The sequence below is a fragment of the Lepisosteus oculatus genome, chromosome 11, assembly GCF_040954835.1.
Source record: "Lepisosteus oculatus isolate fLepOcu1 chromosome 11, fLepOcu1.hap2, whole genome shotgun sequence".
Lineage (NCBI taxonomy): Eukaryota > Metazoa > Chordata > Actinopteri > Semionotiformes > Lepisosteidae > Lepisosteus > Lepisosteus oculatus.
The window spans coordinates 14,717,010-14,739,540 of NC_090706.1; the positions used below are offsets into that span (position 1 = coordinate 14,717,010).

The following is a 22,531-nucleotide window of genomic DNA, read 5'->3' on the forward strand; positions in this document are numbered from 1 at the left end:
GAGGTGGCGCAGTGAGTGTTCATGAGTTGATGGGGGTGTGTCTGGGGGTTTTATCGATGCCCATGCTGTTTGCTTTTGCTTTTTTGCAGGGGGACAGAGGTTTTGACGGGCTGCCTGGGCTCCCGGGGGATAAAGGTCACAGGGTGAGTTGAGAGAAGGCCCCCTTGTTACTCCGCGTGGTGTAAATTACAAAGCGTACCCCGCTGAGGCCAAGGCCCCGGAGGCAGCATGAAAGCATTTGTAATTAACCCCAGGGGCACCATTCATTAAAGTCTTTTTCCCCATTATTGAGCCTCTTCTTTACTCTTCAGAGGAGCACATGAAGAAGCTCTTCTCTCATCTTCTGTGACGCACTGGCTGTTTTAAACCATGTGCTGTAGTTCAGGCGTTAAGTCCGCGCTGTTGGAACAAGGACAGCGTGAACCAGTCTGTTAGAATGCAGGAACCAGTAATAGTGCTGTATCTCCTGTGTGTGCAGAAACAGCACGCTCACCTAGGCGGTTGTTCTCAAAATGTAAGCTGCACATCATTAAGGATGTTTTCTTCCACTCTATTTGGTCCTCTTTGAACCAGATGCTGCTTTAGAAGTAGTACAGTGGGCGAATAAAGTAATGTTGGGTAAGGAATTAAGCAGGATGTCAATGTTGTAGACTTGGCTTAGGTTCATACAGAGTCTACTGCTATTCATGTGCTCTCAATTACCTAATTGACTCTTTAATTAAAGCAGTCCTTCTCTTAATTGGAGCTTTTAAACTGTTCATATACGTTGTAAACAATGAGGTTTTATTCAGTGAGTTGTCTGAGCCTGTTTTGGGTTGCCCTGTTGTGGCCTAAAGAGAGAATGAAAGTAAGAGTGAAGAAGTAGTGCTGGAAAGGTGTGAAGTTCCGGAGGTCACAGCGGAGAGCCCCACTCAGCTGCGATCCTTCCGCATTGGAGGGTAACGAGCAGAAATTGTTCTCTGCTTGCTGGGAGCGCCGTGTCAATTTGTCACAGCACAGCAGAAGCCTTGTAAACGTCTCCAGTAATCTGCCATAGTAATTCAACAACAAGGCAGGCCCTCAGCTTTTTAAAAGAGAGTTCCTCCACCGTGTCCGGTGAGAAAGAGCGAGTCGGTGGCTGTGGCAGGCCACCGGGCGATTAATGGGACGTGTGCGGCCCTGTGTGCTGGAACTGATGGGCTGTGCCTGTTTCTGTCAGGGGGACCGGGGGAAGCCCGGACCAGTGGGACCACCAGGAGACCCGGGGGAGAAGGTAAGAAGTTCACTGTTGGTCTTGCAGACCAAAGCCAGCTCACTGAGGAAGACACTTATACTGGTACTTACTTGTACATCAGAACGATGAAGGTGATGTCTTTACCCATGCAACGCAGTTCTTTCTACTAATGGATGGAGCAGTGAGCAAGTATGACATTGCGATTTGTACGACATCACAAGGTCACAAATACCCCTGCATTGTCTGAAGAAACTTTTGAAAGTGGACTTTTGTCAGAGAAAATGTTTATGGAGATGTATGAAGCAGCTGTGAGCAGCACTGGAACAAAGCAAAACAAACGGTATACAGCAAGGAGAAGAGGTTCATGTGATTAAGTGAGCCTAGTTATTTACATGCTGTGAGATACCCTGTTAGAATATCCGGGTCACACTCATGCCTGAGTTGGCATATTTGGTCATTTGGATGGAAACACCTCTCAGTAATATGAAAGACAGTGATGCTGCTGCAGAGCCTGGTGAGGCCTGTGAGGCTTGTGAGGCTTGTGAGGCTTGTGAGTAACATGTATAGTATTAGCTGTGTGCTGGCCCTGGCTGGCACAGATTCAACATTTCCGCTCTTCTTGTGTTGCAGGGATCGGACGGCCCATCTGGACCCAGAGGGCTGCCTGGCGAGCCTGTGAGTGAGACTTGTGTGCATCTGCCGTGGGAACACATTGGTTTAAAAAAGAAAGAAAGAATCCAATATCAGTTCACAGTGGGCATCTGATCCTCCTCCTTTTGTGTTTGCAAGCTGACAAGTCACAGGGTGGGGAAAAAGAAATGCTCTTGGCGTTTGGCGTAGAATTTAAATGAATAACGGTGCATAGAGGACTTCATCATGATGTCCTGGACGCGTACAGCGCAGCCTGTGCCTCGTATCAGCGCTGCACACAGGGCTGACTGCACACGAGACACATGACCAGCAGCCAGTCACTGGCAGGGAGAGGGGACGTCTCTCATGGAGCCCAAGCTGGCAGCAGACACAGAGCACTGGGATGCAGTCACAACAGTGTTTAATTCATTGCAGCACAGACAGGCCCCCGTATTAAGAATTGATGACCCGATAATAGAGGTGCCAGGATTTGCATGTCTTCCAGTTCTGTGCTCCTCTTGTTTTGGACATCCCTTCCATGTTGCCATCTGCATTCTGCTGTCGAGCGGCGGAATTCCTGGCCAGAACACATCGAAACCGGGGGCTAGAATTTGCATTTATTAACATTGGCGAGAACCGCTTCCTCTGGGTGGCGCTGCTTCCATCCCTGCGTGTTGAAAAGCTATGGTTGTCTGGGCTAGCTGTTGCAATCCCATGATGCGTAAACAGAGAATCAAGTAAATTAATGTCGCTCTGCAGCAGAAGCCTTGTAGTTTGCAGAAATTGACAGGGAAAGGTTTAAAATGGTAAAAAAACCAGAGTGTGTGCTGCCACAGCCCAGGTGTGGCCACCTCCCTTGACCCGGAGGCCACAGCTGCCCCCCGCAGGTACAGGTGAGAACCAGTGCTTGCGACACCAGTTACGTGCTCACGCTGGTGCCACAGAGTTGAAGCCAGTGGCAGCTTTTCACAGGGGTGGCCACCGTTTCCCCCACCTCATTTCCATTTTTCCAGATGAGTATAGCCTCTTTATCCACTCCAAATTTTAATTCCATATTGAGATCCACTGGTAGGTCAAGAAGATTAAAAGCCCAGCCTAGTGGCTTCCTGTCATTCTGTTCCTGGCTTGTCCTCCACGGGCCAAGCGAAGGGAGTTCAATATGTGATGTCTGCAGGCTCGGCTCGTTTCATCGAAATATGATTGTGTTACTAATCCTCTCACAGAATTAGCCAGCAATACAGCGCTGTAGAGCGCAGAGAGCAAAACCAGTACATTACACAAGTCTGAGTCACTCCCTTTTAATAAAAATCGAAAGAGACTTTTATTAATTCGAGCGGACGTTGGTAGTGATTTTTCTCCTCTTATCTCCGGAGGTAATAAAAGCTTTGTTGTGCATTTGAAGAATCCCGTCTCAAGTCAGAAGCATTCTGTTTCCTTAATCTGCTTCTGCTGTTGAATATTTGTAGAATTCTAAGTGTGTGGGGAAAGTGGAGGGAGGTGTCTGGGAGACAGATGTATTGGAGACGAGTGCACTTCATGTAGTGATTTGTAAATTGGTTTTTAGTTGTTTTTTTCACCTCGAGCTTGAGAAATGGGGTGAATGTCAAATTGCCTAGGCAGAGTGTGGACAGGTTTTTTATTTTCAGCGAGCCGTACTGTGATTTCCACGTCGGTGGTCTCCCTGCCGAACGCAGATGTGGCCGGTGAACAGGTGTCTTGGCAGGAGGACAGAGACTCTCGTCTCGCGGGGCTCATCTGTGCTGGGGAGAGGTCGTCTGCGGGCGGGCGGAGGAATGGGCCAGTAGTTGCTGCGGCCTGCGATTGTCTCAATTGTAAAGGCGAGCCCGATTTCAGCCCCAGGATCTGCAAGATCTGCTAGTTTCACACCTTTCCCCTTTTGTCTTACCCTGTCTCCCCTAAAGGGGTCAGAATCCACTCGACTCGGAGAGCACCTGTGTACAACAGTGGTTAAGGCTCTGGGCTTGTTGTAACTGGAGGTTAAGATCCTGGGTGAGGGTGCTACTGTTGTCCTCTTGAGCACAGTACTCCCCCAGTCCATGACAGGACATACAGCCCAACATGCCAACAAAAGCTGTTGATGTTCAGAAACCATAGACAGCCCTGTATTAATGTTCCCACCTAAATCACAGTTTCATTGTTGACTGTGAAGGTCACTGTGTAAGAGATGCCAGAAGTCACAGCACAGTCAAGTGAAGGCTTGAAATGAGGTTTAATTTTAATGGGAAAGGGCAGTTTCCAGAGAACACACACAAGATGCATCTCCTGTGGTGCTCTGAGTTCAAGCAGCTCTGAAGGATGTTTTATAGTCTGATTACAGCTCCAGTCACTCTCTGTGATTACCATGAGTGGGTGTTTAGAAGTGATCATTGCATATGCTTTAGGACTATATGAGAGACTCCCACACATGGTACAGTGTCTGTTTCTGATAGGGTTATCCCTGAATTTTGTGTATTCCTGAAATGTCACATACTAGGCAGGTCAGGAATGAAACCAGGTCAGGTTTTTCAACTGTTAATTTTTTTCATTTTCACAGTCCGAGGGTCATAGTGATTTTAGAAATGAGCAGATATCTTTGCTAAAAGCAGTTTTTTGTTGTTGTTTTAAGTTTAAATGAGCACTGTTAACACCCCACCTGAAGTTGCTTTTACAAAAGGTAAATTTCACTGTAGGTTTGTGATGGACAGTAACATCAGTATCCACTGGATAATGTGTGTTCTTTTACACTGGGAAGATTATAAGGATCAATCCCACGAATCCTGGTTTCTAAAAGGCATGTACATTTCAAGACATACTGGGAGAAGGAACCTCTTTTGCCCTCTGGCAGGTTGTTTAAAAAGACTCAAGACTACAGCTTTTGTTTTAAACCGAGCACCGGGACCTCGGTCTGGGGGGAACTGACGTAAACAGGTGCGTCTGATTTGCAGTATTGTTAAAAAATCCTTTTGCGGGTGTGCTTCTTAAAGACATCACATATAGGCACAAGAAGAACCGCTTTCTAAGCTGCGAGTCCCACATGCACAGTATTTTCTTGTTATGTATCTGGCTTTTCCAAGGCAATATAAAGAAAAAAACATTTTATAAATGGTAAGGTAACAAAGAGGACATTTTAATACATTTTGTCATTTACAAGGCACAGGAAGTAAAGATGTCTTGGAGAAATGTTGAGTTGATCGCTACTGCTGTTTTCTTAAGGTCCTGCAGTATTTCCGTTACTGGTTTGCTATTATGGTTTACTTGTCCTGTTGTCTGTAATACAGAAATAGCCCACATGTTAGCATGCTAACAGCCATTTGAGCACTTCAAATAAGAATTAAAAAACAGTGATGTCCTGTGCATGTTAATATGCTTCTGTGCCTACAAACATACATTAAACACACCTAGATATGTATGTTTTAATTATATATGTGCACATGTCTACAGATGTATTTAGTGAAGGGCTCATTAACAGGTTAAGAAAAGGAACAGGTTGCTGTGTGCTGTATGTTCACATGGTGCAGGACGAGGTGCTGAAGTGTTTCCCAATAGCCACTGCCTCGCTGCTCACGACCGCTGATTGTGACTCTCCTGTGTTTTACAGGGCTCCCGTGGGCTGGTTGGGCCGAGGGGACCCCCAGGACCCCCTGGACAACCGGTATGACATCAGCGCCACTGTGTTTCATTGATTGACCGAACACATCTGATTCTCCTGGGTTTCCTAGAAGGATCAGCACAGCATGTGTTTCACACAATCCACAATATTACAATATTACAAATGTTAATTAAGGGAAACGTTCAGCTGTTAGAGGTGTTTTATATTATTTACATGGATTTAGCTTTAAGATCAGATACCAGGAGACTGATTCATAATGTTGCCAGGAAAAAGGAAACTAGAACTCTGTGGGTTTACTCGCTGAAAAAAACTGAGCTGAACAAGTGTGAGAGACTGTTGCTCTCTCTCACTCTGACACACAACCTTTTCATTTCCAACTTTTTTTTGCCACAGGGTATCCGAGGAATTGATGGGGTTCAGGGTTCCAAAGGAAACTTGGTAGGTGTTTTATTGATGTAGTTATTGTAGTTCTTTCATTCTTTGTTTAAACGTCCAGTGTGCCTTTGCTCATTGGATTTAAAAGCCTGGTGTTTTGCCAGTAATTGTCTTTCATTCATCAGGGAAACGCTATGGGCTGCATGTGGGTGTGGGTTTAGCACTGCCGCCTCCAGCTCCAGGCTCCTGAGTTTGAATCCAGCTGGGAAACCTGCCAGTGTGGATTTTTTTGTTTTTGTGTGGTTGTTCTCCAGGTGCTATGGTTTTCGCAGAAATGCAAAGGCTCACTATCCCGGTGAGACTGTGGACTCTAGGCAGGTGTGAGCTCCTAATGCAGCCTTCTGGAATAAGTTCAGTCGTGCTGCAATGTTCCCCATGAAAAGCAGCTTTCTGACAAAACGTGGATGGGGGAAAATTTTATGGGTTTTAATTTTCTTTAAAACAATTTTCTCCTCAGGGTCCTCCAGGTGAGGCAGGCCCACCCGGCCAGCAGGGTAACCCAGGACTTCAGGTACGGCCAACCCTAACTCAACATCAGCTTCCCTACCATTATCACCTGAGACCTACTGTAACGGACTAGGCTGTCTTACACTAAACGTATATCATCAGTGTAGCCCATCAGGCTGTACAAACTGTGAAACTGTGCAGCAATTCAAACCTGTTAGAAGTCTAATGCAGCGTGTCTGATGTTAACTGTTAAGTTAGGTCACTTTCATGTCTTTTGTCGTTTGTCTTTCTGGGAGTGTCTGGGAGGTACTGGAATCCTAATGTTGTTCAGCTCCCCTTGTAAACAGGCTGGGGGGTGAGCAAGCCCAGGCTCCCAGCGACCTGCATCACAGCAGTGTTTGGGCATCTGGTCTTGTTTTGCTCTGTATGTTACAGCACCTGAATTTCTTGTCTTTCTTAGGGTCTGCCTGGGCCTCAGGGTCCTATAGGGCTGCCAGGGGAAAAGGTGAGCGCTGTCCTTCAGCATGGTCACAGTCTGGTTCATCAGGCAGACTTCTTTGTTGTTCTTTAAAGCAATCACTTGCCAAGGTAGTGCACACAGTTGTTTTCTTTTTGGTGCTTGAATTCCATCTTTGTCTTGCTTTCCGGTTGCTTTCCAGTTGCAGATTCTATTATTAATATTTTTGGTTGTTTTATGACTAGGCTTATAGGCCCGTAAATGTTAAAAATGACCTGCCTCTCTATTTGTTCTGCAACAGTAACAGCAAACTGCATATGAGTACTGGCCAGAACTGACAGCTTGGCTGTCTTATCACAGGTGCAGTGGAACCGATTATGCCCTGCTGTGAGATTAAATATGTGCTATTACAAGCCTTATCAATGCTGAAGAACTAAAGTGAGCACAGTGGCCCATCTTAATGAGCTCATCTGGTCAGCACACACACAGATTAGAGTTGGTGGAGACCAGTGTTTCTGTTATCACTGCGTAAGGGGCCAGCACTAATAATTGTTTTTTTATTAACAGGGTCCTCAGGGGAAACAGGGGCTCCAGGGGCTCCCTGGAATGGATGGCCCTCCGGTGAGTATCTGGTATAACACTGGGATCAACAGCAAATGCTGGGACATTCTGAAAAGGTGTAGTTAGTGCAAGGGAAAAATGGAAAACAATTACAATATGATTTCTAGTCTTCTTGCTTTTCTCTGCTTTCTGCTACTCTAATTTATAAAAATGTTTAATAAAATTCCAATTTCCAAGGCAGGGTACACCCTGGACAAGATGCCAGTCAATCGCAGGGTACACACAGATACATTCACGTCAAGACCACTTTTCCCACAGGCCCATGTGAACACACAAACTCCATGCAGTTAGCACCACTGGTCTATAATTGAGCTGAGGACCGCAGCAATGCTAACTTCTACCACAATATAATGTAATTTATATTTCCAAGTTCCATGCATTGAAAATCCAAAAGAAATTCCTTTTAAAAAGTGATAACGGCACTGGCTTTTGCTAGATTTGCACCTCATAAAAATGAAAAGCTTTCTTCAGAAAACAAGGAGCAAGAAGACAAGAATATTAACAGTTCATTCTGTTATTGAATGCAGTTAATGCGAATTAATCCATTAATCCATCCCATTGCTATAATGCCTTGTATTGAATATGGGTAGGAGCATACTGTCATATTTCCCAGAATTCCATACTGTAGCAGCACAGCAGTCAACTCTGATCTGATTGGTTGAGGAGGTTGACAGTCTTGTTCCACCTTGGTGCAGTGAGGTCATGGAAGTGTTTTTTTCATCCTGTTCACAGGGTCATCCTGGAAGGGAAGGTCCACCAGGAGAAAAGGGAATTCAGGTGAAGTCTTTTCCACACATTGATTTATTCTTTCTTACGTCTATGGGAACTTGACTATATGAAAGGTTTAAATGCAGGATTATTGGCTATTGATTATCAATGGTTTGTCTAGCCTTCCTCTTGTGTTTGTGTCTAGCTTGGGTACTCTCTAAACTGGAATAGACGGGTAGATAGCAGATATTGAAACGATCTGTGGACAGATTAATAAGTAATAGATAAATCAATAGACATGCCAGGAGTAACTGTGCAACACAAAATCTTCCTTTTCCTTTTTGGAGGGAAAAATTGGCTCCACACAGCTCGTCTTTTCACTTGACCTTTAACCTCTCTTTCCGGTTTCCTGTTGTCTGAGCAGGGTCCACCAGGCGCACAGGGTCCCGTTGGCTATCCTGGAACCCGTGGTGTTAAGGTGAGAGGATCTGTCTGGGCTCCGAAAAAGGGCACCTGACACTTGGATGTCAAAGTGCTTGTAGCTCAAATAGCACTGAATTTGTAATACAGAGATCAGCCTGTATTACAGCATTTTTCCTGACTAATAATAATAATAAATTACCTATTGGCCTTGAAGAAGTGACTCCAACTAATTTGTATCAAGTCATCAAAAACAGAGATCAAGTCTTGTAGGACATGTCTTTAATGTGCAAAGCAATTTCTCCAAATTTATGAGGTGTGGGTCTGCAAGGGTCTGTGATGAGATTAATCTGAGTTAATTTCCTGACCCCTCCTGGGTTTTGAGCTATTGGAATGGTCCATTTACCGTCTATTACAAAAGCGGTGTGACTGAGAAACAAAACGGAATCAAACAATTTTTTTCCCCCGTTTGTTCTCATTTGAGAAGAATCGCTTTTTAGCTTCACGCAAATTTTCGCAGCTTCTCGCTGTGCTGGAGCACCCAGTCTGCTGAGGAACTTTGATTTTGATTCCCGTTAATTAGATTCCTGGGTAGTGGGACAAAAAAAAACAGACAAAGGTGTTCTAACTGGGTTTTCAAAAAAAGTTACATTTGCACATATTTTAAATTCAAATCAAATCATCTGATGCTTTTCAGTACTGAATTTGGGATTTGCATGTCTCTCTGGGGCCCACTGAACCAGACAAGGAGAGCAATTTTCAGATGGCTTTCAAGTCAATTAGCTTTTATGAATTTTTAAATTTCTCTGTAACGCGCTCTCTGATCCCTGCAGAGAGGGGTGATGTGCAGATTTAATGCCATATTGAATCACAGCATGTCATGCATTCTCCATGGAATACAGGGGTAGAGGGGCTGGTGTGCTTGAAAAGGGTCTGGCGTGCTGCATGTCACTAGAGTCACTGAACCTGGCCACACAGCGCTCAATCCCTCTGCTACAGTTTCTGGCTGCACTGTCTTTGCCCTCATAGTAACCAGCAGTACAGATCAGCTGCTTATACAAAAAGGTCGAGTCCTTATTGTTCTTCTTTTCTTTCAATTCTCCCATTTTTTTAAACGAACCCTTTCACAGGGTTCATTGTCATAGTACTTTATTGTACTATTCTAAGTTGAATTATCTCTGTTGCAGTTATGTGTGGTGATCTTGCTATGCTGGCATGATTTACTGCAGACTGTTTTTGAAGAAGTAATTGATTCGTTTAATTGACTGAGTGATTGATTGCTTGACTGATTAAAGTACTTTCCTTTCACCTGGCAATACCTTGCTTTCACAAAGGCCCAGGATCCATGGGATTATTTCCTCAAGTTGCTGCCTCTCTGTCTCTCTCTGTGCGGGCTGGTGCTGAACTGTTAAATGCACTGTCTCTCTGTGCTGACCTGTCTATTTGTTCGCTGTCCAGGGTGCTGATGGAGTTAGAGGTCTGAAGGGCAACAAAGGAGAGAAGGTAAGAGGAAGTGAGGAAGAACCGTGAAAACATAATTATCTTCCATATGACATTTGAAGTTAAGCACCAAAGAATGGAATTCTGCTCTCCCGGGAGTTTCAGCCCTCTCTGACTCTTCTCATGTTTAAATGTTCTTGTGTCCTGCAGGGTGAAGACGGGTTCCCTGGGTTCAAAGGTGACATGGGCCTGAAGGGAGACAGAGTAAGACACCCGTTGTAACATACAGTCCCAAACAATGTGGGTCGTGTGGGCGCGTGTCGGGGTTACTTGGAGGTCATGCTCCGAGTCACAACGGGGACCAAGGTCAAATGCATATGCCAGCAGGAAAGAGCTGTCTTGATCTTCATGCAACATCTTTGTCTGTACTGCTGACTAATTCATTAAATTGGCAAAAGGGCAGAATGTGGCCGATGGCATCTGAGTTTCCCTCATTGGCTATACCCTTGTCTTCCTACAGGGTGACATGGGTGCGCTGGGGCCCCGGGGTGAAGATGGAACAGAGGGACCTAAGGGCCAGTCGGGGCCCAACGGAGAGTCTGGACCTATGGGGTCCCCAGGAGAGAAGGTAACACACTGACCCCTGCAGGAAGGTGACACTTCAGTTATATGGCATCAGCTCCATGACTCCATGACTTTGGAGTGGGATGGGGAGTCTGAGGGGGTTTGGTGTGAATGTTTGTTCAGTACGTCATACCATTGGACCAAAAACACCCTCTGTTACAGTAGCACACAGCAGTGTGGGTAAAACCCTGCGTCTTCATCTTGTAGATGAGGTGCTCTTCCTTTGTTCTCTTTTTTCCAGGGCAAGCTGGGAGTGCCGGGCCTGCCGGGCTATCCTGGGCGGCAGGGGCCGAAGGTGAGGGCATGTCATCACTTCCTGTAGCCTTACCACAGAGCAGCGCTGCCTGATTGCTTGTCTTTCCTCCTCCCAGCGTGGCCGCCCCCGACGCAGGGAGGTCAGCTCTCAGTCCAAGAAGGAGATCAGAATCTTCTTAATATCGCCAGTTGGATCCCTTGCTTTTTTAAAATGAACTTTACCACCTTCATGTGACACAGCCTCACTCTATGCACTTTTGAGGAATTGTTATCCTTTGGGAATTGCTGCATGGATTGTTTCTCTTCTGTTGCAATGTAAAGTAATCGCAGCAGCTGTCTGGAGCCCTGTACTCTATTATTGCCAAATAAAAGAGGCCTGTCGTGACTTTTGAAAGATCTTGCAGTTTTTTCCCCGTGATGAAGACTTGGCTTTGTTAAAAATCAACAAAGCAAGTGGCATCGCTGTAGTGTGACACGATTCGGCCCCACAGCACGTCTCTCTTCTGTTTCAGGGATCGCTGGGGTTCCCTGGTCCCGGGGGGGTTCCAGGAGAAAAGGGGAAAAGGGTAAGTGGGTGAAAAAGCGAAGTGGTTTGTCTTGTCTTGACATGTGCTTTTTTCACACTGCGAACAGGTTTCCTCCAGTTCCCGACAGGCAAGACTCCCAGCTTCCGAACAGGCTTGAGGGTCCAAAGGGACTCCTCTCCTTTGTGTCTGCAAGGCCCCGAAGGGTGTCAGGGACTGCTCAGGCAGCCTCTCTCAACCAGGACTATCATGCCAGGAGGCCGGGCGTACTGCCAGGCCAAGTCCATGGAGAAACAATGGAGTTGGAAGGACCTCTGTGGAATGTAGTTTTTCAGCGAGTTCGGACTGGCTGTAGTTGTGTGTGGGCATCTTGCAGACCTGGCAGCTGTGTTCCCACCGTTCCCTACTCCTGTCCCAGAAAGCCGCTCACCCTCTTGCTCCAGCACTGTTATGGAGGGATTCACATGAGTAGCCGTAGGGCAGCTTGGCCCTCCTCTTCCTGAAGAGGGTGCTTGGAGTGCTCTGTGGGACTGCGGTCTGCTGGTTGGCTGCTAACTCTCCACTTTTGTTTTAGGGTCCTGCTGGTCAGCCTGGGTCTGGTGGACAGAGAGGTCCCACAGTAAGTGCAGATTTCTGACTGTCTTAAAGACTAGGTGGTGGACTCTTCAAGGGAGCTCATGATGAGATAAGAAGCATAGGACATATTGTCATGTACATGGGTAAATTAAATTATAAATGTGTTGTGTGCCATTATTTTTGAATTGGTCGGTGTGATGTCAGCAGCTTAATTTAATTTCTACTGATTCTCTGTAATAAAATAAGTTTCCAGAGCCAGGAGAGATGCACAGGCTGTCCTGAGTGGGAGGACATAACACTTTTGGAGACATGCTATTTGATTATCTCCTGCCACAGGCCGGTGTAGGGTACTCTGCATCCAGTCCTTGAGAGGTGTAGTCCAGAAGGTTGTTTAGGTTGCATAGAGTCATCAGCTGCTTCATACCAGTACAGGGGGATGAAATTGATCCGTTTACAGTCTTAATTACAATAATTAAGCCCTCTTCCTGTGGTCTTGTGCTTGGATGTTTTAAGGAGACCTGTGATATCAGCTGCACTGTCACTTGAGGGAAGAACTTTGGGGCTCCCTGCTATAGTGTGACAACTAAGGGGGTCCCATCTGTTTTATCTTAATTCTTTGTGACAGCTAATATTTACAGGGGAGATGGAAGGGATGGGTTAACAGTGAACAGAAGGGTTTGGGCTGGAAAACCCTCCCTTATTCAGCCATGGCAGTCCTGTCTCTGAAACGAAAGTGACGCTGAAACTGTCAGAAATCCATTCATAGCTCAGAGAGAGACGGGCAGTCGAGGACAGTCTCTTGCATTTAGGTGCGACCTTTTCCATTTTCCCTCCAGGGAGCCAGAGGGAGCCGAGGACAGAGAGGTCCCACCGGAAAATCTGGGCCCAAGGTGAGAGAGACTCTGTACCAAAATAGATGCTGTGTTCTTTAATAAATGGAGCCGGCGTGGGTGAGATTGTGTGACCTTTCTGGGCTCTGACCTTTCTGGTTTTGCCTTATACAGGGCTCCTCTGCTCATGATGGACCACCTGGATCTCCAGGGGAGAGGGTAAGGGTAGCTTATCAGTTATGGTCAATCAGCGCTCTGCTGTATTTACCCTGAAATGACACGCACATAACAAAATGCCTAGCACAAAACGGATGGAAACGCAGTGCTGCCTGGTAGATCTTGGCCCTGCAAAGACACTTGTGCTGAAGGCTGATATCGCAGTTGGGTGGGGGTGTTGTATAATGGGATGATTCTGCTGTGAGTTTATACAGTGCACCTCTGAAGACACCAAATGCTTCTGTTCTCCCCAGTTCCACAGTGGGGTGCTGTTGGGGGAGGTTCTGGGTGCAGGCAGGCTGATGCCATCTTGATGGGGTGACATGAGCCTGTGAACTGTGTGTTAACTAGCTCTCCATTTGAAAGGGACCACAAGGACCTCAAGGGCGCAATGGAGAAGCTGGAACCAAAGGACCGAATGTAAGTAAGCCTTTCTCATGTTTTGGCACAGTATCTGTACCAAGTATTGGCTTGTGCCTTCTCGTTTTGATCAGTGCTTGGGGAATTTCCCCACCTCCTTGCTGCTTCTTAGTGTGAGCTGCTGTCCCAAAACAAGACTCAAAACAAGGTCCATTGTCTGTGTTCACTCATCAGCTTTGCAGACTGTCTCAACGAGAGATCTTTAGCGAACTTTAAAAAAAATATGCTTTTTATTCATGTATTAGAATATGTATGGGCTTGTTACGTGCAGATGTTCGCCAGAAACAAAAGCAACAGCATCCATACGTATCCAAAACTGCAAGCCTGCAGCATCTACAATTCAGCTCACCCGGGTTATTAAGGAGAGTGACACACTGTGTAAAAATGATGTGATTATTTTTTCATAATGAAAAACATGTATGCAAAATGATTTCTCACTACTTTGCAGTGAAAATGCCTCTCAATGTTTTTTTGAAAAACTACTGATGAGCGCAGATGAATGCTCATGTGGTTTTTAATGTTGATCAGGGACCCGCAGGGAAGGACGGGCTGCCAGGACATCCAGGCCAGAGGGGGGAGCCGGTGAGTCATCCTGTTGACGGGGGGAGCCACCCCACGGGTGGAGAAAAACAATAGTGGACAAGCATAGCAAGCAGGGACCTCCGTGCACAAATAGACGCATGGCCACAGGAAATAAACATGTTAGCATATTAGCTCCTTTCTCCAGGTTTTCCCATCTCAAGCCCTTCTTGTCCCTGCTTTCAAAAATGGTTAAAACCTGGACAGAATTGTACGTAAGTGTAAAGATACTCATGTCTGATAGTTGTGTGTATGCTTAGTGGTGTACAAGCATGCATCTGGATGAGTATAGAAGGTTGTGTCACAGGACACGTCTCTTAATCAATCAATCTGTTGACTCTGGGGCTCAAGCACTGGTATTTGCAGGAGTGCACGGCTAGAGGGCTAGATTTTTTGAGGGTCTAGATACGAGAATGAAATTGGGCCACTGGTTTTTATTTGTCGTTTCCCAGCAGAGGGGATGCAGTGATGCCCATGACTGACACCGAGGGTGAGATCAGATCCTCGGTTTGTGAGCTCATGTGTTCTTTGTTCTCCTCCAGGGTTTCCAAGGGAAGACGGGTCCGCCCGGACCTACTGGAGTGGTGGGACCGCAGGTGAGAGTCTCCCTGGAATTAATGCACCTGCTCTGCACGGGGCCTTTTTGTAGGCATGTCCTCAGGGACAGAGTATATTTAAATGTCTTGTCCTTAACATTTTTACTTATAATCATGGGTTTCATCCATCCATTCTCTAAACACTATCTAATTCAGCATCACGGGGGAGCTGCAGCCTATCCCAGCAAGTACCTGGAGCAAGGTGGGATACACCCTGGATGGGATGCCAGTCCATTGCAGGACAGACAACATAAACACAAACACACACACACCAGGGCAGTTTTTCCAGATGCCAGTTAACCAACCAGCATGTCTTTGGACTGTGAGAGGAAACCAGCGCACCTGGAGGAAACCTCCTGAGAGCTGCTGCTTGGGCAGTCCTGCAGTCCTCCCACAGTCAGCTTGTCACATGACCCAGCTTCGATCCAGAGATGTCTTGGTCGTGGGACTCGAACTGTGCTGAACAAGAACTTTTAGTGTCGAGGAGCCCCTTGGCTATGTTTATCACACCAAAACAGGTTACCCAAAAAACAGGTTACCCAAAAAACTGCTATAATACTGTGCATTTTGTTGAAGTTAATTGGAGAGTGCTTAAAATGTAATGTACTCAAACACTTCACCTCTCCAGTTTTGTGGAAAAGTTTAGTACAAGTTACATCTTAGTGGGTCTGGGTGAAGAGACGGCAAAGCCATCTCTCCGTGAGCAGTCGTCGGGTCAGTAGTGGACAGTCCAAGCCTCCAGTTTGGCCTGGAAAATAAACTTCTTTGCTGGAACAAGTTTCTTTGAGTTTGGCGCAACATCCAGAAGAGACAAATTCCACATCCAATCAGGATTATTCCCCAGGGTCAGCCATAGCTAGGTTTCTAATGTTAATTTGCAAAGGCACTCTCATTTGTTTGGTCTGGGATTAGGAGGACTCTTTGCTGTAGGATTATACTCTTTGTTTGCTGAGTTTGCTAACTGAAGGCTAATGCTGTATAAAGCACTCTCTGAGGAAGGATACTGCTTGAGAATACAGAGAATGGGCTGCTGCTTCATTCATTGGAAGTGCACAAAACACTAGCAAGCAGCACCTAAAGTGGACTGTCCAGATTTGCAACTTTAAGCAGCAAATTTTGCTCTGCAGCAAAGAAAAAAAAAACATTGACAGTCTGCTGGTTCATTTGCCAGTGCCAATATAGGACATGCTTGCTGTGATCTATGTTTATAATGCCATTAAGCAGCTGTACCCCACCTGCCGACACACATTGTGCGGCTTTAGGGTTTGTTTTAAGTACCTCGCTGGTACAGTTCCACTTTATCTCGGGAGTTAAAATGCAGAAACGGAAGAGCTGCTGCTCCGCACAGAGTGTGGAGGGTGAGACTGACAAGGGATTATGTCAAGGAACCATGCACAAACAAGCAAATAATGACAGCTCTCTCTCTTATCTGTAGCATGCCAAGACAATAGTGCTGCTCGGAGGGGATTTAGGTGGAGTTTATTGGATTCCAGTGAAGATTGCTCTTGGGATGAATTTAAGACCTTTTATGTGAGGGTTTTACCTCCTTTTCCTCCTAATAAACACACTGCACACCACGGGTAATGCAGAGATGCGATTCCATTAAAGGCGGAGGCTGTTGGCGTGACGGGGTCTACAGGCCCGTGGTGGGGATGGGGAGCGTGCTGTGTTGTGTCCTGCCAACAATGCTCTTTGTGCCTTTCAGGGTAAATCAGGAGAGACCGGTCCCATGGGAGACAGAGGGCACCCAGGGTCACCTGGCCCTCCTGGAGAACAGGGTTTACCAGGGTCAGCTGGCAAAGAGGGCGCCAAGGTGAGAGGAGAGGGAGAAATTGGGGTTCAATGTATTAAGCACACTGGTATGCCTGCCTCAGGACTGTACATACTGTACATTACTGTTGTGGTTGCAATCTAAACCTAAGACGTTTTTCTTATTCATTCAAGTTTGGCTGATGCTTTTGAGCAAAGCAGTGTAGATTTTGACCCACTTGCACAGCTCTCATGAGGTGTTTTACCAAGTCAAGTGGCTTTCTAAAGGCACAACATCAGTGCCCTGCTGAGGATTTACACTCACAGCCCTCTAGTTAGAAGTCCAGAGCCCTAACCACTGCTCCAAATTTCTGTTCCTCAAGGGTGATCCTGGCCCTCCCGGCATTCCTGGGAAAAATGGCCCCGCAGGACTGAGAGGATTCCGAGGCAGCAGAGGGATTCCTGGAGCCATGGTAACTGCATCTGGGGTTTCGTAGTTCATCCACTACCGTAACCTTCCAAAGCAGAGAGCTGCAAGACTCCAGACAGTTTGATTTGCTCAGAAATGATCGGGCTTTGTACATGCCAGAGTGCTGGCTTCTTCGTTTGTTTCATCTGCTTGGTGTTACTTTTTTTTTTGCCATCGCCCTCCTGTACGGTATTGCTTTTAAATTGTTCTAATAAGAGCTGCAAGGCCTGCAGCTGCAGCGCATCACCGTAATAAAAGCAAAATGAGTTTTTAAACCGGCCTACACTTTCTCATCTGTAAAACCACTTAGTATCAGTTCCAGCGCTGATTGCCACTCAGAGCTGATGGCACTTAGTTTTCTGAGGGCCTTGCACCGCCAAACTCGCCGTGCTTCACACACACAAACGCCGAAGAGGCTTTGATGGAGAGTGAGTGCCGTCTGCATGGCCCCTCGGTGTCAGTGCCGGCGTGTCACCACAGCCCCTCACTGCGATTCATTGAGCCTGCTCTCCTGTGATTGCTGTCTTTCCTCTCTCTAGGGTCCCCAAGGGCTGAAAGGAGCAGAGGGTCCCCTGGGGTCTCAGGGTCCAGTCGTAAGTGCAGCTGCTCTTCCGGTTTCCCTCTCGCCGTGTCGCGTCTGATGTGAAGGAGACTGCAGACTTGTGCCTCCCCAGACGGGCTCAGCCTCTTCCCCTGAGTCAGGCTTAGCCCAGCCCTGAGCCTCTTTGTGGGGGCTGTCTTCAGTTCTTCACACTACCGACATGAGCGAGTCGGGGAACCTGCATGTCCGCCTCTTTTTCCCACAGGGGAAACAAAGCTGAAGCATTGCACAGCGGTCTGCTTGCTGCTGTGCAGGCTTTGTGACCCACCTTCGTGTTATACCGGTAACATATGATTTATTTAAGAGGATTGTGCTGACCATCACTGTCACCAGCAATGAGCTCTTGCACAATAGCTCGTTTTCTTTGTGCCAGGATGACTTCCCTTATAAAAGCTTGCTGTGGTCCACCCTGGTAGAAAACATGCTAGAGAGCAATGAAGTGCAGTGAAAACGTAGCAGAAGCATAGTGAAGTGAAAGCTTAGCGAGAAGTGCTAAAGCATGCTGAAACATGGGAAAGCTATACGACGGCAGTGCACTTGATGTGGTAAAGTGTTGAATGAGGTCTGCTGTATCTAGGGGAGACAGTGAAATCTAGCAACCCAGCTGGTGGTGTTTGACATGGATAGACACTGTCCAGAGAGGAAGTCCCCTGACCAACCCTCCTCTAAAAATATCACCTCAGGAGCTGCTGTTCTTCTGGGGGAACTGGGCAAGCGGTATAAAGATATAAGAAGTCACAGTTCACTTCAGTATAGTTGTGAAATGAGTGTGTTATTTATTATCATTAAGTTTTGGAGAGCCAAGCAGTGTTCTCCCCCTTCCTAAGCTCTAGAGGTCTGTCATTTCTGATGAGCTGTTGTTATATCTCGATACAGCCTGAACAGCCATATTGGGGAAAAGGGACAGATTTGGAAAGAATGTACATTTAAATCACTAGTTGGAAAGAATATTTCTGACCTGCAGAAGTACCGGTTATTTCTTCTGTGTCACAGTCCCAGTCAGCTCAAACTTTGCTACTGGGCCACACGACATGTGTCCAGCTTTTATGTCAGAAAGCCAGTCTCTGCAATGGGGAGAAAAATAACATGGAGTTTGGATAACTGGTTAAGTGAATAAACAGTGTATTTCAGTAATACTGTGTATCAGCTGATAAAACAGACCTTTAATAATGAACAAACTGAGGTTTATATTGACAAAGCTGGTGCCAACATGGCATGGAGACAGATCCAGGGAGTGAGACCCTGGACAGGAGAAGACAGGCAGAAGGACTGGATGAGCAGATCTTGACACATGTGCTGCTGCTCACTTCCTGGACAGGGAGCCCCAGGAGAGAGAGGACCATCCGGACCAGCGGGTGCCATTGGCCAGCCTGGTCGTCCTGGCAACGTCGGCCCACCTGGACCAATGGGAGAGAAGGGAGAGCCGGTAAGAGTCCGAGCAGCCTGCCTATTGGCTGCCAGAGTCAAGCCGCTTACTGCTTGTTAGTAAAATCAGAAAATACCTTCAGGAGAAGGGAGATATACTGCCACACAGCCAACTTTCTCTTTTCCCTGCTAGTAAAGAATCCTCTTTCTACTGCAGGGTCAGTAGGGTTCCTGAAGACCATTTTTGTTCTTTAAAGATGTGGATTCTTTTTGATTTACTAGAAATTATTGATAACCGGGATTCTTTTTTCTCTTCAAATAACAGAAACCAATCTGTGATCAATAGACTTGGGTTCCCTCTCGAGCCCCTCGGGTTTACCCTTAATCTTGCGTCAAAGATTTTGGTTGTATGACAGGCTTTGTGATCAATTTCCCTTTTCTGAATTATTGTGGGATTTGCGTTTTTGATCGCTCGTTGCTGATGGGTAAAATCCTCTGCTCTGTTCTGAAAGGCTGAAACAGAAATAGAAACAGTCAGTGAAATTTCAGAAACAAGCCAGCTGGTGGTTAGGCTTTGGTTAGCTTGTGTTTCACTCTTGACATTATGCCAGTGCGTGGTTGTGGAGCGCTGCAGAATTAATCCATGCTGTATTTTGTTCCTGCACCAATGGTTCTGTGCTTGCCCTCCTGTTGAACTATACATGATCAATGAGAGTTGTTTTCTACCGAATCTTCAATGATGTCGATCTCAAAGATTTTACATCAGGGGTGTCCAATCCTGTCCTTGGAAGGATCATGTTTCTGCTTGTTTTCATTCCAAATCAGATCATAATAAGTTAAAACTGATGGTTACTGAATTTTAATTGGACCATTCCAACAGCTTCTCCTAGCTCTTCTGGGATCTTTATAAATGTCACCCCATGAGGATCAGGACTGGATGCCCCTGTTTGAGATGTTAAAAGAGAATAGTTTGCCTTAAAGGAGAACGGCAGTCCCAGTTTCTCAGATCAGTTATTAAATCTCAGTAACAAAATAAATTCATTGATGGTATTGAAGAAATTACACAATTCTGAATCAAGCACAAAATCCTGAACTTTGTGAAAGTACTGTATGGTCACCATGTTGTCGCAAATTGCTGGTCTCCCAACGGGCGAGAGCGAGAGTTTGTAGGAATTGTGACTTAAACCGGCCCTTCCCGCTCACTAGACACTGTAATGACTAATGTGCTGTGATATACGAGCAAATAAGTACAAGCTGTGCAGCAGACACGTTCCAAAGTTAGAGTTAACAAGTAAGTAGTAGTTGTCCGCAAAACCATCTTAAAGTCGAGAGCAGAATTTTTATCGGTTTGAAAGAGATGAATTCACAAGCCTCCGTCTCTACAATGTAATATTGCTGCTTCACATAACTGGAAGTTTTGTTGCCTTATTGTGAATCGCAGACTATGACAGCAATATGGTGCTGCGCATACCTAGAAGTTTAGTCTCTTTTGTGATGTAAATTGGAGGCTTTACACATGACTATGTGCATTTTACTTTCATTGTGGTTTGAAATGCACTCATCAGTGCTGATTTCTTTCAACCCTGAAATATAAAAATAGCGTTGCAGTTCCCCTAAGTCTTTGATCAAATAATAAATAGAAAACAGACACGGTGTGCTGGTTTAGATCACAAACATTGTAGCCTACTTTGCTACTGTACCACTGTTGTAAACTATTACAGGCAAAGAGCAGACTGGGGTTGAGAAAACCTGAGATAAAAACGCACTTTCACTTTTTATGAATAGTTCTGTGTGCTAGCACTAGGTGGCAATGCAGGCAATACAGTCAGCCTGTAATTCCTTAGAAGGGGTCAGTTTCCGCACCAAAGAGTGTTCTGGGTCAGGAAGAAAGATTAAGAGAAGTTAAAAATGCAGAATATATTGATTTATTGATACAGTAAACCCTCGGTTTAATGAACTAGGCTTTAACATAACTTTGGATGTAACAGACAATATCTGCTAAAGAAAAATTATGTCCGAAATAGCTGACTTTCTCTGCAATGGCGATGAAAATCGGTTTTATTGCAGTAAAACAAAGTAAAAATAAATACTGCTTTGGTGTGAAATATAGGAAAATGAATATAAGTTGTAGGTCAGTCGCTTGACATGGATGTTGTTGGTGGTTTGTATGCTTTAGCAAGTTTTATACAGTATATTTATGATATGAAATTAAAAGCTTGAATGTTTATGATAAGAAGGCACAGGAACAGTTTTTCATATAGTACTGTATATATTGTTTCTTGCCTAATAGAGTTTTGTGGGCTAACAAAACGTCACTTGTGTTTGATTTAATGGATATCTGTCGGTAAAAGACACCCCTTCCCACCTGTCAGTCTGTTAAAGCAAGGGTGTACTGTACATTTTTAACTTGAAACTGCAGCAGTGAGCGAACATTCAGGTTACACATTCCAGGGAGCAAACTGAACCCGTCCTGGAGTCGTGCCACACAGTACTGAGGAGCTCTGATTAGTGAGATCTGAGGGAGTGAGGGTGAGGGTGGCAGTCCTCACTGTGCTCTGGGTGCTCCAGCTCCCCCTCGCAGCTGCAGAGCTAGTAACAAGCACAGCGGAAAGTCCCTAATGCTTAATCCAGCACTAATTTACCGCCAGTGGGAAGCGAAAAACAGCTGGATGAGTGAAATACGTTTCTGCCTCTGCTTCCACCTCTTCTTTGCAAAGCTGAAGGCTGCTGGCTTGCTTGCCACCCTGCCTGCCTGCCCAGTGCTGTGACCTTGTGCTGCATAGGGGGCCACAGCCCTGGTGCTGGAGCCTGGCTCTTTCAGCTCAGCAAAGCCGTCTTGGATGTAGATGTATCGCAGAACTGCAGGCAACTACAGTATATATGGGGAGATTGAGAGGGATCGCCTTGTTAGAAACTGTATAGAGTACTTCAGCAGGTATCACTTATGCCTTAGAGTCCTGTTTTTTATCATGCTGTGTTTTCATTATAATATAGAAATAAGAGTCTGTAAGGTGGCTTTAATGTGTTTATTTACATGTACAGTACAAAACAGTCAAATTTAGAATCCAAGATTTGTATTTATTATTAATTGCAGTCAGTTAATCTGAAAGACATACCCAGACAGATTAATGAGCGAGATGTCATTGCAAGTTGGTTTCCTGCTAAATATAGAAGGTTAGAAGTTATTAATTGGCTTTAATTTTTAATCATTCTGAGTTGAAACGTGGAGTGATCTGTCTTAGCGAAGGCTGAGGTATCTGGAACAGGCCAGATGGAGAACACAGATCCCTGTGCCTCCCTGTCGGCAAGAGGTTTAGCTGTTTCTCGTGGCGGAAAGAAAAATCACAGTCCCTCTCGTTCAGGAGTAATCACTGGCCTCTGCCATTCCAATTGACCTGCTTATATTTCAGGCTGGAAGGTCCTTCAGCGTTGGCTCTTTAGCCTCTTTAAGATGCCTAGGATCATCAGTCAAATGACAAACTGTAGTTTATAATGGCTGACTTTGATTATAGAAGTCTATCATAATATTCCATATGGATCAATCCTGATGTCCTGTTTTTGGTACGTGGTCTGTTCCCACAGGGTGAGAAGGGGCCTGTGGGTCCAGCTGGCCAGGACGGGGCACAGGGCCCGGTGGGTCTCCCAGGAGTCGTGGGACCCCAGGGACCCCCAGGAGAAGACGGAGACAAGGTAACACCTGGCCGCTTGCAGTTTCTTTTTTAATCGCAGAATTAGCTTTCTTCTGT

The 22,531-nt window shown here is 45.8% G+C and overlaps 1 protein-coding gene across 2 annotated transcripts in view; it reads left to right on the forward strand.

The window, feature by feature from the left end:
• The window catches only part of col5a3a (collagen, type V, alpha 3a), a 114,724-nt gene that overhangs the window by 61,350 nt on the left and 30,843 nt on the right, over positions 1 to 22,531 (forward strand). For both annotated transcript variants that reach the window (XM_069195759.1, XM_069195760.1), the window contains 26 exons: positions 90 to 143; positions 1,199 to 1,252; positions 1,844 to 1,888; positions 5,442 to 5,495; positions 5,847 to 5,891; positions 6,346 to 6,399; positions 6,796 to 6,840; positions 7,360 to 7,413; positions 8,146 to 8,190; positions 8,546 to 8,599; positions 10,000 to 10,044; positions 10,192 to 10,245; positions 10,502 to 10,609; positions 10,847 to 10,900; positions 11,373 to 11,426; positions 11,959 to 12,003; positions 12,797 to 12,850; positions 12,965 to 13,009; positions 13,373 to 13,426; positions 13,955 to 14,008; positions 14,548 to 14,601; positions 16,307 to 16,414; positions 16,734 to 16,823; positions 17,359 to 17,412; positions 18,739 to 18,846; positions 22,368 to 22,475. In XM_069195759.1, coding sequence (XP_069051860.1) covers positions 90 to 143; positions 1,199 to 1,252; positions 1,844 to 1,888; positions 5,442 to 5,495; positions 5,847 to 5,891; positions 6,346 to 6,399; positions 6,796 to 6,840; positions 7,360 to 7,413; positions 8,146 to 8,190; positions 8,546 to 8,599; positions 10,000 to 10,044; positions 10,192 to 10,245; positions 10,502 to 10,609; positions 10,847 to 10,900; positions 11,373 to 11,426; positions 11,959 to 12,003; positions 12,797 to 12,850; positions 12,965 to 13,009; positions 13,373 to 13,426; positions 13,955 to 14,008; positions 14,548 to 14,601; positions 16,307 to 16,414; positions 16,734 to 16,823; positions 17,359 to 17,412; positions 18,739 to 18,846; positions 22,368 to 22,475 — 1,593 coding nt within the window. The remainder of the gene's footprint in view (positions 1 to 89; positions 144 to 1,198; positions 1,253 to 1,843; positions 1,889 to 5,441; positions 5,496 to 5,846; positions 5,892 to 6,345; positions 6,400 to 6,795; positions 6,841 to 7,359; positions 7,414 to 8,145; positions 8,191 to 8,545; positions 8,600 to 9,999; positions 10,045 to 10,191; positions 10,246 to 10,501; positions 10,610 to 10,846; positions 10,901 to 11,372; positions 11,427 to 11,958; positions 12,004 to 12,796; positions 12,851 to 12,964; positions 13,010 to 13,372; positions 13,427 to 13,954; positions 14,009 to 14,547; positions 14,602 to 16,306; positions 16,415 to 16,733; positions 16,824 to 17,358; positions 17,413 to 18,738; positions 18,847 to 22,367; positions 22,476 to 22,531) is intronic.